The 16,545-nt window shown below is 32.1% G+C and overlaps 1 protein-coding gene across 2 annotated transcripts in view; it reads right to left on the bottom strand.

Annotated features, from left to right (window-relative positions):
- Positions 1 to 1,051: 1,051 nt before the first annotated feature.
- Nrx-IV (neurexin-4) overlaps positions 1,052 to 16,545 on the bottom strand; it is a 100,431-nt gene continuing 84,937 nt past the window's right edge. For both annotated transcript variants that reach the window (XM_072534489.1, XM_072534490.1), the window contains exon 20: positions 1,052 to 5,965. In XM_072534489.1, coding sequence (XP_072390590.1) covers positions 5,775 to 5,965 — 191 coding nt within the window. In that variant the 3' untranslated portion in view covers positions 1,052 to 5,774. The remainder of the gene's footprint in view (positions 5,966 to 16,545) is intronic.

A 16,545-nucleotide genomic window follows, 5' to 3' on the forward strand; every position in this document is an offset into this window, starting at 1 on the left:
ATAGCAGATTATTTTAAGTTGTTTTTCTCCCATTTGGTATCCCTTTTTTATTATTTCATCCACAATCAGGTTGAATAAAGGACTCAGGGATCTCCCTGTGTTATCCCATTGTCAGTTTTACTAGGGTCAGTTAGTTCTTCTTCTACTTTTACTGTGTTATTTTGGTAGATATTTTCGATCGTTTTGATTATTCTTAGAGGTATCTCTCTTGCGTATAATAAGTGGATAACGTCCTTTAATTTGACCCGGTCAAATGCCTTTTTAAGGTTCACAAAACATAGATATGCTGGTTTTTTGTATTCTGATTTCTCTTGCATTTGCCTCATTATAAATATAGCGTCGGTTCATGAATTTCCCTACCTAAAACCTTGTTCTTCTGCTAATGTTATAATTTTATTCAGTTTATTTTTTATCACTTTGGTTGTTAATTTTAGTTTTGTGTTTAATAAACTAATTTCTCAGTATTCGGGTCCAATTTGTCTCCATTTTTGAAGAGAGAGGAAAGAGAAGAGGGATGCTTGATGTCCATTCTTCAGGAATTCTGTTTTGTTCTATTATTTTTTGGATTCGTTTTCTATTTTTAAATTTCCTTAATGCTTCCTTTACCTCCTCCTCAATACTTATTTCTTCGTTTGTCGTCACCTCTGGTGTTAGTGGTTCATTATCGTCACCTTTAGCAAATAGGAATCGAAAGTAGTCTACCCATATTTCTTTCTGAATGTGTTTCGTTTTTATTAGTTCGTTCATCTCTTTTTTTTGTCCTCTGATCATTCTCCATATTTATTTTTGTGTTCCGTAGAAGTCGCGTTCGATCTGTTTTGAGAAGCTTTGCCAGTATTCTCTTTTTATTTGTCTACTAAAGTATTCGTTTCATTTCTGATGCGTTTATAGTGGTTGTAAACCTAATTTCTAAAACACAGGAAACAATTTGCACATTCTACAATTACCTTAGCGGTATTACTCCAAATTTGTCGTATTGCGCATCACAACGATATTGTCAGCCCATGACCGGTGAAACAGAGGGTAGGGGTAAAAAATATCAAGACAATAATTCACAACTTTAGAATAACACTTTATTTGTAAAAAAGTTCTTAATATACAAGTATAATTTCTATTTACCATACGCTAGTGTAAAAACTAAAATAAAAACAGGAAAATGATTCCTTCTTTGCTTCCATTTAAACAAAATGCCAAAGGCACTTATTTTTAAAACTAATATGATTCGTAGATTTTTAGGTCTAGTCCGTTACTTTGGAAGAACGTATAATTGTAAAAATCATATAAAAAATAAATAATACAAAATAAAATTGGACGGAAAACAATTACAAACATAATACTCAAAGTTACACGGATAATTATTGATACCACAATGGATTTTGTTTAGGAATAGTCTGCAAGTCAAGTTAATCTACCTAGAGATGATTCTCCAGGTGAATTTAAAATATGGTAAGATTCGTTTCTGTTGTCATATCTAGTTCGATGAGGAAGTGCGTGTAGTTCTTTAACAAGTAAAGAAATAGAACATTTTTAAAAAAGCAGGTTTCAGAACAAATAGAAGAAACGATTGGATAATAAATATCACAACAGAAAGAAATAAAACTATTATTGTTTTAGTTCATTTAGGCATACGGGATTCCTGAGAACTTATATTGGCAGATGCACATAAAAATAATGCTGAGATCAACAATTGTAAAACAGGCCATTGCCAGACTAAAACTAAGAAGTAAAAATGCAAAAAAAAGACATTTTTAGCAAGTAAACAATGATCAAATATGAGAAGCAATTTTGTAAAGAAATATAATTTACTAATAAACTCTTTTCGAGAGTTCCTGAATTATGGAGTTACCAATAATATAACATTTATCCAATCTCTCCTTCAATATAATCAAAATCTATAAAAAAGGAAGTTAAAAAGCATTACTTTATGAACCAAGGATTATAGGAGAAGTCATTTAGATAAAAAATATCCTAATTGTCTCCAAAAAAATAGATGACATCTGGTTATCTTCAACATGGACATCTCTTCTCAATCAATAAAACATCGTCCATTTCTTACGTCAAATTCAAGCAATAATCTTGGTAGCACCCCATAATCAAACACGAAAGCGTCGATGGTATTTAAGTATCCCGGCATCGAACCAGCAGTAGTGCGGAGCATTCCTTAACTAACATGTGACAAATAATTGGGCTGTTAAATGCTTGAACTTATTAAACTGGCATCTTAAAATGCGCGAAGCTATAGCACCTTCCTCATCATCAAATTTTAAAAATAAAAATTAAAATCAAGAAAAGGACAATTAACTTTTGGCTGATTCCTCTTCACATTTATATGAACTAAAATCCATTGTGACATAAAATATCCCATACAATCTCATTAACTATTATTTGAACTTTATCAAACAATATAACTTAAAATGGATATACAGAGTGAGCCACCAGTAGTCAACTTTTCCGCTATTTGCAAATCTTATTATGTATTGAAGATACAAACAAAATCCAGTGACTTTCTCTATACATCTGGAATAAAATAATATCAAATATGTTTTACATAGATGACCCAAGTTTTTAATATTAGATGAAGTCTATCAAAATCTCGATTTTTGCGATAAATATTATATCTATGACAAGCTACTTTTGATAAGCCTAAACATTACAAAAAAACTACACACAAACATAAAAAATTGTCACTTTACTTCAAGAGATTCTAAATATTGAGATTCAAATGATCACTACTCAAACCATAAATGTTTTTTAATAATCAATGTAACAGTTTGCTTAAACATAATCAGTGTCATTCATAAATCATTGCTTTGGTTGGACAAGCTTTTCACCAACCAGGTTTCCCAACATAAATAGCTTCTGGAAAAAATCGTTTAAAGTGAAAATATGTAGGCTAAGCAATGTTTTTGTTTCAAAGTTTTATATACATCTTTCTACACCAATCAAATAACTAAAAAGCTTTAGTTTTAAAAGAAATTAAGTGAAGACAGAGCAACAAAAAAAAAAGTAAAAACCCAAAAAAGTGTTTTCTGGTTTTAAATATACAATATTTGGTTACTTTTTTTTGTTTCAGTACTTTGCTATCAAAATAGATAATGGTCTGAAATGTGCAACATTTAGACTTTTGTGATGCTATTTTTGTTCTTGTTTAATCGTTTCTACTTGTACCTTTATGATGAAATCCCTACAAGCTGGAATTCATACAGTTACACAGTCGTTCGCAGGACTGAGATTCCATTAAAGGGAGGGATCCGATAATTCGTGGTGAAAATACGAAGAGAATACAAATATAATCGGATCCGAATCGAATAAAATAAAAAATGAATTAAATTAAAAACCATCGATTCGATTCTAGAGATTCGACATCGCCCCATTCGTAGACGATAAGAAAGCTGTTTCCCCTTCTCGGCTACTCCAGGAGTGCTACATCCCCTTTTTCTTTTAACTAATTAATTTAGTCGACAAATTTAAGTGATACTACATAAAAAATTACTAAAACCGTAAAATGTATTATTTTTTAATGTTCTCAAAATGTTTTTAATTAGTAGTTGTAGTAATCTTGGTGAGTCTTGACTCGGTCATATTTGGTACTGTTCAATTTACAAATTGTTTAAATTTTGTGATGTTCACACCGCAGTTCTATAACCAGTTGATTCTATTATGAGGATTAGAATTTATTTTCATCGAAGACCAGCCACTTCTTCATCCTTATGAGCTCCTAATCACCACTTATCGAACCTGGAGATAAAAAGAACCTCAAACCCCACAAACACGTACAATCTTTCACTACGTCCATCCTGAAGTTGATATAAATATTATTATTACCATTATTATATTGAAGCAGAGGGCGTCCACTAACACCTTGGACTGACGATCTAAAACGCTGCCATATGAAAATTATGAGTGTGATCCATGTCCAGCAGTGGACAAGCGAATATTGAATAATGATGATAATTCCACGGCTGTCGCAAGTATTATGTGGTATATTCTATTCAGGAACATTGTCCCAGGCAGATTTATACGGTGGAAGTTAAGTAAAATTTATATAGAGCTGGTTTACATTTACAAAAGCGAATGAGATTGCACAAAAAATATTGAGAGAATTAAAGAATTACTTAGAAAATGAAAATTGTCTAAAAAAGTTTTTTGCATTTCCTACTAGTGCCGTTGAAAGCCAGCGTTGCTCTCTAACATTAAACAAAACTTTTTTTAGAAACACAATGGATAAAGGGCGGTTGTGAGCTTTGGCTGCTACGCTTAGAAAGGCAACTAATAGAAAAACATTCAAGACTTGAATGAAAAAGTACTTAAAATTTTGCATCACAAAAACAAAAAAAAAAGATAGAAGAATACTTGGTATGAAAATTGTACAAAGTAAGTTTTTTTATTAATTAAACAAGATGTATGTATATGAAACAAACTCACTTAACAATCAATATCGTCGTTATGAGCTGTGTAATTAAGTATGTAACTAACAAAAAAAGGGATTTATTTTAGAGTCCATTACGTTATTTAAACATTGTATAGCCTATATTCACTTACTTAACCGAGGGAAATTCCAGAAACAGCCTAAAATATTATTTAAAAATTACCGTGTGTTGCTAGGAAACTTGAATAACCAAATTAAAATACTCAATAATTATGTCTCACAACAAGAATATGAATACAGTAATAAAACTGCACAATTTTTTAATACTGTAAAACGTTACTACCAATTGCTTTAAAATTTTTGAGCTCTACAAATGACCTGAACATACACAGTACACAAGACAGAACAAACTTAAATTTATACCATATTTTTAATTCATTACGAAAGATATATTCCTAAATCTGTTTCAAAACATTAAAACAATATAAATAGCACAAAATTGGAAGAATAACGAATAGAGCAAAAATGCAGAAGTGATTTACTGGTGATATTCATTAGGAACTAAAATAATCTGAGTTATATACTCTTACAGCTTACCGATTGTGACGTGTCTCCTTCTGAGCATGTGCACACTTGGCGAAGATACGATTTTCCCACCGGCCACACTACAATAGATAAATACTTGGTACTTGGTATTACCCAAAACCGATATCAGGAGTCATTTAGAATCCCAACATAAATAATAGCAAAAGCAGTGAAGGATGGCGTCATTTGCAGTAAAAGAAGACATGACATACAAAGTGTAGCCAAGAAGGAAAAATGAAGTATCACCTTGTATGAGGAATGTATGAAACCGGACTGCCAAGAATAGTATTGGAAACAATAATGTATACCACAATAAATGCTGCTAAAGTATTTAATATATACAAAATAAGAGAAAAAAATTAATAATTCCTCAAAAAACTATTTATAAACGGTTTTTTTGGCTATTATGCGAACTATTAAACGTACTTTATTTATGTACGTCTGTGTGATTTTACGTAATTTTATTTTGAAATGTTTTTAATCATTACGCTAAGATTTAGGAAACACATCTTCGTAAAGTCCAGTACAGTACTTTACCTAATAACCACTTTAACTTTATAGGTCGTCAAATGTATACATAACTGTATGATAAAGTGTTCAGCTATCAGAAATAAAGCAAAATGCGCGTATCTAGTGTGGATAAAGTGGCATAAATTATTTTGACTATTAATTTTAAGGTGTAAAGTACGGCACTTGTTCATATTGCAACCATTATCGATAAAATATTACTTAAATCGAATACAAAACTATATTACAGCGGTACTTGTACTATTTAGGCCAATTTTCAATAAAAACATCTTAAACATAATCGATATCGGTTCTATATAAACCATTCTTTCTTCTTTTGAACGTGATGTCCGGTGGCGCCGTGCACGACGGCCGTGTCGGGATCTAAAGCAGTGTCCGCACCGGCGTCTTCTTGGGTCAAATATTCTCCTTTGTGTCGGTGTAAGTATCTGCCGATGATTACTAGAAGAAATACGAGGGCGAGGAACACGATAGCCAGAACACCTAAAATACAAAAATATGTTAAAATATGGATTGTTACATTACATGGAAAATACGTAGATAAGCAAAAAAGCACGTAAACAAAAAAGTGTAAGTAATTTTAAAATCAGAAATTTGTAATAACATTAATGTGTAATATATACAGGGTGGACCAAAAGTTTGGAAACGCCTAATTATCTCTTAAATGGCCTGAATTGTAAAAAACGGGATAGCCTATTCATCAATAGGGAGATTTCAAATTTGATGTTTACGATGTTGCCAGATTTACCATTTTTCTGATATCAATAGTCACTTTGATCCCAAGACAATCTCAAGTAAAAAGTGATGCTTCGAAGAATCTAGACAAAAATATGCTAATAGGGGAATTATAAAAGTTCCTCTGTGTAATAGCAAGAATGAAATTTCAAAGATAAAGGAAACACATTACAATCAACTGCTAATATGTAAAGAATGCAACTGCACATCATGGCAAGTAATTAGTACAGTCATTAGTAACCATTTTCCAAAACTTTCGTCTAAACTAATAAAATCCGATTTGTAGAACGTGAAAACACTCGCTACTACGTGGGGCGAATTCTCGCTGCACATACATTTCCGCGAAATCCGACGAGAATATTTAATTTTCTGTTCGCGGTATTTTGGGTTTTACTACTTTTTTGTGCTCTTAATACATCAACTACCAATGTCCTAAACCGTCAAAGCGATTGATTAAACTTAATTACAGATATTAATAAAAACATTAGACCTGGGGCGAGAATTCGTCCCACCCGGTATTAGGAAGATTAATCATATTTACCGATTAAATAATTAATAAAAAACACAGAATTCCGAGCAGAATTCCTTAAAAAGTAAAATTACATATTTTTTCTTAGGTCTTCTTTAGACGATGGTTAAATCAGAAGCGATCAAAAAGACGATTTTTTTGACACAAGTGCCACGATCCACTGTGTACGAACTTATAAAAGATGGTCCAGTGTTGCAAAAAAAAAGAAAGGATTCTGGTGCTCATCGAGTATTAAGGAATTTTCATTTATCAGCTATACGGGAAACAATATATCATATGTATTCAGTGAATAACTTACCAACTTTAAATAAACTTTTGAGTGAATGAAGAAACAAAGAAATAATCCCAGAGTGTCATAAAACTACTTTTTGGAGGTTTTTAAAATCTAATGGTTTTATGTTTAAAACAGTGAATAAACGCCAGGCAATTATGGAATGCAGCCGTTTAACAAAGTGGAGGTTCGATTAATTAGAGAGTCTAAGGTCTTTTAGGAGTGAAGGGAAGAACTTGTATTATTTGGATGAAACTTGGTTCGACACCCCCGATATAGTTAAAAAATGTTGGACCGATGGTAGTAAAAATTGCGTCACCAATGTTTCTCCCTCTAGAGGGAAGAGAATTTGTATTTTACATTGTGGAGGAGAATCAGGATGGGTAGAAGATGCTTTATTACTCTCTGCTAAGAGTGTAAGTGATTGTCGCTTAGATTGTCATCAAGATATGGACAGTACTTCGTTTGAAAAGTGGTTTGAGCAGCAATTACTACCTAAATTAAAAGGAAATAGCATTATTATTTTTGGATAATGCTCCGTATCATTGTAGACTAAAGAGTAAAATTCCAAACATTAATTCAAGCAAAGCTGGAATTCAAGAATTTTTATCAAAACATGAAATATATTTTATGGATTCTTACACAAAAAAAACAACTTGTAGAACTATTAAAATTAGTTAAATGTGAAAAAAATTATGTTATCGACAGGCTAGCTGAGAATTATAGCCATAAAGTATTAAGATTACCTCCTTACTATTGTGTACTGAAGCCAATATAGTTGTTGTGGTCTCAAATAAAAAGTAATGTGAGGAAAAATAATAATTCTCCTAAATCATTTTCAATTGTTGTAGATTTAATTAAGACCGAATGTCATAATACTTTCGTCTTTCGTCAAAGACGAAAATACAATATATATGAATCTCTCATAAAAACCAGCTTAACCTATGGTACAGAGACATGGAGACTAACAGAAAGCAATAAAAGAAAACTCGAAGCAACAGAAATGGATGTATTTAGACGATCACTTCGAATATCTAGGGCAGACAGAATTAGAAACGATGAACTAAGGAATCGGATGGGGGTAGATGGATCACTTGCAACAGACATAGAAAGGAAACAACTTATATGGTATGGCCATGTTCAAAGAATGCCAGAAACAAGACTACCAAAACTCGCCATGAAATGGATACCACCAAATCGTAAGAAACAAGGAAGACCAAAAAGAACATGGAAGGAGGGAATAACAAAGGCAATGAGCTCCCGAGACTTGACCGAAGAACAATGGAATGATAGAAATTCGTGGAAATTAGGCATCGGACAACGACGCAAGACGTTTTGAAACCGATATATATATATATATATATATATATATATATATATATATATATATATATATATATATATATATATATATATATATATATGTCATAATACTACAGTGGATAATTGGAAAAAATATATAGAGCATGTCAAAAAACTAGAAGAAAAATACTTACAGTTCCAAAATATTATAAATAGAGTAGTTATAGATTTAAACGATAGCGGTGATAGTGATACCAATTTAAATATAGACGATAGTTAAGTTAAAAAAATTATTTTTTTTTGTATTTTTTCACTATGTTAAATATATATTTTAATATAAAAGTATTACTTATATGTATTTTTCTTTTACTTTGTGGGATTGCCGTAATTTTGATAAAATGTATCAGTATAAAAGTCCTACCCTGTATACAACTATACCTAACCGATTAAATTCGAAATATCTTGCAACGAATAGTAACCATAAAAGATTCTCATATAATAATAATAATAATAATAACAGTGGGACAAGCTATACAGAAAAGAAGGTACCGAAATAAAGCAAACTATTAATTTTGAATTAGATTATAGAGAGATACAGAGAAGTTGTGAAAATCGTAATGGATAATAATATAGTAAATTTTAAAAGAAGAAAAAACTAAATAATTGAAATTATATAATGGAGTATATTAATACGTATATCATTTTAACTGAATAATAATCTCTTTCGTGTCTTGTTTTGTGCAAATTCTTTCATGCATACTAACATACAACTGCAGCTAAAATAAAAACACGCAACAAAATCATTCACAAGCTTGTAAGCACTTCTTGGGGAGTCACTGCAGATATACTCAGGACAAGCGATCTGACATCAGCCTATTCAACAGCCAAATATTGTGCTCCACTCTAACTAAGCAGTCACCACATTAATGCCCTATATGCACAATTAAATCAAACCATGATATATTACGGGGACCATAAAGAACGCGTCAACTCAACAGCTTCCGGTTTTAAGCAACATTGCACCACCCAAAACATGACGGTTAGCTGCCCTATCATTACCAATAAATACCGACATCGACCAGCTAAACCAGGACCAACTATGGCTGAAATAATAAACCCTCCAGCAAAAACAGCTAACAATTTCACGCCTCGATGAGCATTGTATAGGCGAATGGAACGAAGAAACTAACAACGCACACCAAATAGAAAATCCCACAGTCAAACCCAGTGGATTCTCCCTTCCGTGCCGAGAACTGATACCGTGTAATCTGAACTGAATCAGAGTAGGTCATAGAGTATGCAATAAATCACTTAACCAATGGGGCATTACCGACAGCCTGCGATGGAACAAATGCAAGGCTGCTAAACAAAAAGTCCACAACATCATCCAAGAATGTCACACGATTCGAAGGTAGTTTAACGAAATTAACAAACTAACTGCTGAGGCAATGCAATAATGTCTTGGACTTTTTTGTATAATGTTAAGCAATGTGTAAAGTTCATACGAATATACAGGGTGGTCCTTAAGTAATTGTACAAACGAAAACCGTAAATTCTACACTTTAAAATATTACGATTTAAGCCAACTTGCTTTAATAAAATGTTGATATTAAGAAAGATACAGGGTGTTAAAGTGGAAATTTTAAATTCTATTTTTCGCTATAACTTTTATGTTTGTAAATATTTTTGGACAAAAATTTATATTTAAATGCTTTAAAGCAGGATAATTTATAATTTTATACAAACTTTAATGTAACTGATAGAGGGCGCCACATATGCCACATGTGTGGCATAGATTTGCGCTTAACTTTTTTGCTCTTAAAGTTAGCTCTATTTGTGTTAGAAAATATTAAAGATATTATTTTTACAAGGAAAAGGTATACTTGTTGATAACCTCAAAATTTAACCGTTTTCGAGATACTCGCATTTTATAAGTCAGCTGCATAATAATTCTTAATATTGTTCTGAAGCTATTTTCTTGTGGCATTTTAAATTAATTACTATTTAACTGGGAATAAGCCACAATTAAAGGTTAAAATACGTTTATTGACGTTTCAATTTCCACTTCGGAAATCGTTCTCAAAATTCGTCCATGTTTGTATTTTGAGAACGATTTCCGAAGTGGAAATTGAAACGTCAATAAACGTATTTTAACCTTTAATTGTGGCTTATTCCCAGTTAAATAGTAATTAATAATAATTCTTAGTTGTAATATTTGTGCGGTGAAGCACTGAATACCTGTAGATAACCATAATTTACAGTTTATTCTTATTACAACAACTCAAAGATGATAATGTAACATTACAAAATTTTTGTTATGGCTGCTAAATGTCTCATGAAAATATTCTTCATCTTCTTTAGGTGCCGTATCCATATTCAGACGTTGGCCGTCATCATGTTTACATTTTCCCTTTTATATCGCTTCTTAAGTTTCTATACCTACTGGAGTTGTATTACTTTTTCCCTATTGTAAAATGCTGAAAACCCAAAATATGTGGTTTATGTAAGATGGTACACCACCACATTCTAGAGAGAAGGCAGTGAGAACATACTTAAATATAACTGTTCTGAAAATTGGATTTAACGTGGCAGTCATATTCCTTTGCAATGTGGTGAGATATTGATATAATTATTTATAATTATAATATATAATTATTTAATTTATAAAAAATCCCAAAAGAATACTTATCATTCATTACGTAAATTATTTAACCATTTTTATTAGAACAATTAGAAACTAAAGCCCATGTATTGAATAACACATACGTGTCTTGTTTCATAATACTTTTGCTACCAATCTAACCTTAAAGACTCAGCATTTTTACAAAAATATCATCGTTGGCCTAATAACCGATATTGTTATAAATATAATAAACAAACAGGTAATTTAGTTCGGCATAATAATAGTTCGTTAGTTAATCATAATAGACCATTTGTTTGAGATGTAATTATAGTGACTCGTAAGCTGTAACGTAATCATATAAATAAGTAATGACATCTATAGGTTATTCCGTGTTTATAGAAGTAACCAATGAATCAAATACATCACAGTTTAACCTCTGCCACACATAAGATGTAGTTCCATAATATACCATAAGGTTTGGATATGTATCCAAAAGAATATATTCATCCATTATACATTATAGCCACCACGTAGCCCAGAATTTAATCCGCTTGATTTTGGTGTATGGGGCGTATTAAAACAACGTGTCTATAAGAATCCCATAAACATTCGCAACCAACTATGGGAAGAAATAAATACCGCAGCAGTTTCTTTAGAACCAATGATGCTATTTAACATGAGACGATCTTTTATGTAATATATTGACAAATAAATTAAAGAAAATAGTGGACAGTTAAACTAAATAACATAACAAAAAGTTATGTTATTTAGTTTAACTATTTCTTAATTTGGTTTGTAAACAAAATGTTTTGATTATGACTTTAATTTAACATAAAACGTAAAATGTTTTATGTAAAATCCCTATTATTCTGTTTTTGTCAAATCCTATTATTAATTATCCTGCTGATATATTTATTTTATTTATTATTTCGTTAACTATTGACTTTAGTTAAAGGTATTTTATACCAAAATTTAGATTTATTAATGTTTTTGTCTATTTTTCCTTCGTTGCTTGGAGTAATTGCCTTAAATCAGAATTATGCAGCTGATTTGTAAAATGCGATTATCACGAAATCTGTTAAGTTTTGAAGTTATTAAGAAGTATACCTTTTTTTTGTTAAAATAATGTATCCTTAATATTTTTTATCAAAAATACAGGTAACTCAAACAGCAAAAAAGTTAAGTGCAAATTTATGCCACATATGTGGCATATGTGGCGCCCTCTATCAGCTACATCAAAGTGTGCATCAAATTATAATTTCTGATATTTAAAAGTAACCAGTTGTAAATTTTTATGCACAAATCTTTACAAACATGAAAGTTATAGCGAAAAATAGAATTTTAAATTTGCACTTTAACACCCTGTATCTTTCTTAATATCAACATTTTATTAAAGCAACTTGGCTTAAATCGTAATATTTTAAAGTGTAGAATTTACGGTTTTCGTTTGTACAATTACTTAAGGACCACCCTGTATACACTTAGTTGTATTAAATTAAATAGAAAGATGTTTTAGGACATGTAATAAAATTCCTTAACTTTTAATACATTTATATCTCTTTAAAGCTTAAGACACGTGATAACTAGTCACTTGGATAAAAATATTTAATTTTACTAACAAATAATATGACCTAACGATAACCCGATGTCAAAAGGTGAAATAGATTAATAATAAAAACATGAGAATGTAACATAGTTTTAATTTCTTCATTTCTTTCTTCAGTTAATCTCATTTTATATTGAAAATCAGTACATCCACGAAAATTGTTTAAGGTCAACATATATAAGACATATAAGCGACTTGGAAGGAAGCAACCCCGGCGAAAGACTAGGATAATGACGAAACATATATGTAGCAAAACAGTTAGAAAGAATATGGTTTTGAAAAGGCTTAACAGAATCTGGAACAAACTGAATAAACGGTAGCCATGATGAACACGTACATACACAATGAATGTGTGGTAAAAGTGATTATATATTAATAAACCCATTAGATTAGAAACACAACTCATGGAGATATATCGCAAAAATACCAAATCTGATCTGTAATGTGTAAGTACTGAATGTTAAGTGCTCAATATAAAAACGGTACACCATTTTGAATAATTACGTAAGTTCGTAAGTTTTCTATTTCTTATATTTTTCATGAAGTACAAGATTTGTTCATTATAATATTTACATACGTAGATGTGCGAATATATAGAAGTAAGAGTGAGCCAAATCTGGAGAATAGGGTGGATGTTACATGCAATTCGTATCTACTTTTTCATAAAACATCTAATTAAATAAGCTATTATTAATTTTCCACCACAATACATTTTACACCACATTTTACACCACAACAATTAATTCAAATTTTTAAAGTTTAATGCCTTTCATTCGTTGAAACGCTTCATCATGCATCATTCAATTCATACAACATTCATATTTTCATACAGTTTATAATACTCTTTAAAGACACTCCCATCTGGGTATGCAACCCTTTTTGTTTTAATTGCAGGTCTTTTTAGTTTATTTACAAAGGACTAGATGATGACAAGAGTTCTGACAAATCGATAAAAAAAAAACTTTTTTTTTTATTTAGAAAATCGCAAAAAATAGAAAAAAATAGAAAAAAAAAATTTAGAAAAAAAAAACTTTCTTAAACAACTATGTTACATAAAAATACAGACTTTACGATTAAGAAGAAGCAATTATGTATAGTTTATCAAATAAAAATAAGGATCGTATGCGTTTTATTTCAACCATTTATATATACATACTTTCCCACCTAATCTCATATTTCTCACATGTGTTTTTCCGTATTAACAGCCCTATCCCGATATTCCTCTATCAGTTGTCTTGACTTGTATTCTAGGTCCCCTTTCTTTTGAGCGATCACTACCTGATCGTCTGCATATCGCCCCTTTGAGATTTGTGCCCCCAATAGGCAAATCCATAACACCAGATTTTTATTCCAAGTGCTCAGAGTTTCGTTAGTAGCGTCATACTCTATTGGCTGTTTTTATCAATATCTCTATGTAATTCTTTAATAGCGTTAATTCTTCTTCTCATTGCGCCGTCTCCTTTCGAAGGTTGGCGATCCAAATGGCAATTGTAGTTTTGGAAACTGCTGCGCGAAAGATCTCTGCGGTGAGCGGTCGAACCATCTCCTCAGGTCTTTCAGCCACGAGTTCTGGCGTCTTCTGGCTAATAGCGTTGATTACGGTCACCTTTCATCATCAGTGGCATCACAGCTCGTTATGAGCCAAAGCCTACTTCAGAACAATACTTACTCCATTCGACCCTGGCTCTGACAACACTTCTCCATAACTCACAATAGATTTGAAATCATTCGCTAGGTTGTGTTGATACCTAAGTGTCGGTTTTCTCCTGGTTCGTTGTCTCATCGTCCAAAAACTTTTCCTGATAGTTGCACCTTCCCCTCGCCTGATTACATGCCCTCCATCAAAGGCGTGCTACCTTAATGACTTTTACAACGTCAGGTTTCCCAAAACCCCTGTTTAACTCAAAGTTGTAACGCCTGCGTCACAAACCTTGTTTATTCCTCCATATTATACTCTTATTAGGATTTTTCTGTCGAAACGTTTAAGCAGTTTTTGGTTATTATGTGTAAGTGTGACATTTATGTTACTTTTTTAAATATCGGAACAGTATCATATGCTTTTTTCAGATTTACCAGTTACATATGAACTTCTTGCTATCTTGCGGTCTATTTTTCTATTATTTGAGATAGGCAGAATATGCTATCAATAGTTGATCCGCCTGCTCTAAAAGCCATCTTGCTCTTCTGATTCATACGGGTGCTATTCGTGGCATATAATTTCCTTTATTATTTTTCGACATAATCTACTGAGCGTGATTGTTACTGTTGTGCCTCTGTAATTATTTATTGCTGTTTGTCCTGATATTTGAGCAGTTTTATTTGTTTGTTTTCTTAGTTTCTTTAAGGTTTTCGTAGGTGGATATTTCTTTTCTCAGTTACTCAAATCTGAAAACTTAATTATTTCCACAAAGTAACAGTTAATTCCCTGTAGTGCAATTTTACTAAAAAACCCTTTATAAAAGGTATGTATATTTATTTAAAAAGAACCCTTACGGGCTAAATCACAGAACGTTTTCGGAATAAATATTCCATCTTCAGTGCTGCTACTAGGTATACATTTTTAAGTCACTAAATATATGGGTGAAAATCCTTTAAAGCTATTTGATTGGTATTAGATTACATCTTCTTCTTTTTCTTGTAGTGCCTATCCGTTTCAGATGTTGACGATCATCATGGCAATCTGTATTTTGCAAACTGCTGATCTGAAAAGATTTGTGGTTGTTGTGTTAAACCACGTACAAAGGTTTTTCAGCCAGGAAATAATTCTACTTTTCCTTGTAGAATTAATTGAAGCAACCCATATCTTTCAGTGTTCCTCATGGTGTGACCGAGGTATTCGATTTTGGGTGTTTTTATTGCGGTTAACAACCCTTTCTGTCGGTCAGATAGCCAAGCGAGCTGGGCGGCCGGCTCTCACTCGCTTCACTGCGAGTGGTTCAGTGGTTCGATTCCCAGCTCGGTGTACAGAAAACAAAAAGTCTAACGCAGCAGTTTAAAATTCTAAATGAATCTGCGGCTTAGACTAGAATATGCTGGTGTCTGATCGTTCTATGGTGGAGCAGTACGGCAAGGCGCCTAAAAATACCGGGTATATATATACATATATATATATATATATATATATATATATATATATATATATATATATATATATATATATATATATATATATATATACAACTCTTCCTTTTTGCATTCTTAATAAAACGTCCTGGTTAGCGTTGTCGGTATAGGATATTTTCATTATTCATTATTCGACGATAAAGCCACATTTCGAAAGCCTCAATTTTCTTGCAGGTAGCACCTGTGAGAGTCCATGACTCAACTCCGTACAACAGCATATAAAAGATGTAACATCTTAGTAACCTGATTTTTATAGGTACTGATAAACCGTGGCATTTGAATAGCTTAGCCATTTTTTGAAAGGCAGATCTTGCTTTCTCTATTCTGCATTTGATTTCTAGGGAATATGTAGGAATATGAAGGCAGGTATATGTTTTTACTCTTTTTAATGGTTGGCCATTCACACCGATTCTTTTAATTTGCTGTTCCGTCTTAGAGATCATCATATATTTTGTTTTCTTAATGTTCAGTGAAAGTCCATATCTGACTCACTTCTGTGATTATATAGCTTCATCATCATCCAGCTCCATTTTCACATCCATTGTTGTATATAGGCCTCCTCCAAACGTCTCCAGTTCTCTCTATCTTTAGCTGCTGCAATCCAGTTCTATTCTCTTTAGGTCGTCGGTCCATCGGGTGGGTGGTCTGTCTCGACTTCGCTTGTCGGCTCTTGGTCTTCACTCCAATAATCTCTTCGTCCATCTTCCGTCTTCCATTCTAGCAACATGTCCAGCCCACCTCCACTTTTGTTTATTGATTCGCAGTATAATATCGTCTACGCCAGTTCGTCGGCGTATCTCCTCATTTCTCACGCGATCTTTCAAGGTCAGGCCCAGCATTGATCTCTCCATTCGCTTTTGTGTTACACTCAGTT

Source organism: Diabrotica undecimpunctata, chromosome 6 (assembly GCF_040954645.1).
Source record: "Diabrotica undecimpunctata isolate CICGRU chromosome 6, icDiaUnde3, whole genome shotgun sequence".
Taxonomy (NCBI): Eukaryota; Metazoa; Arthropoda; class Insecta; order Coleoptera; family Chrysomelidae; genus Diabrotica; species Diabrotica undecimpunctata.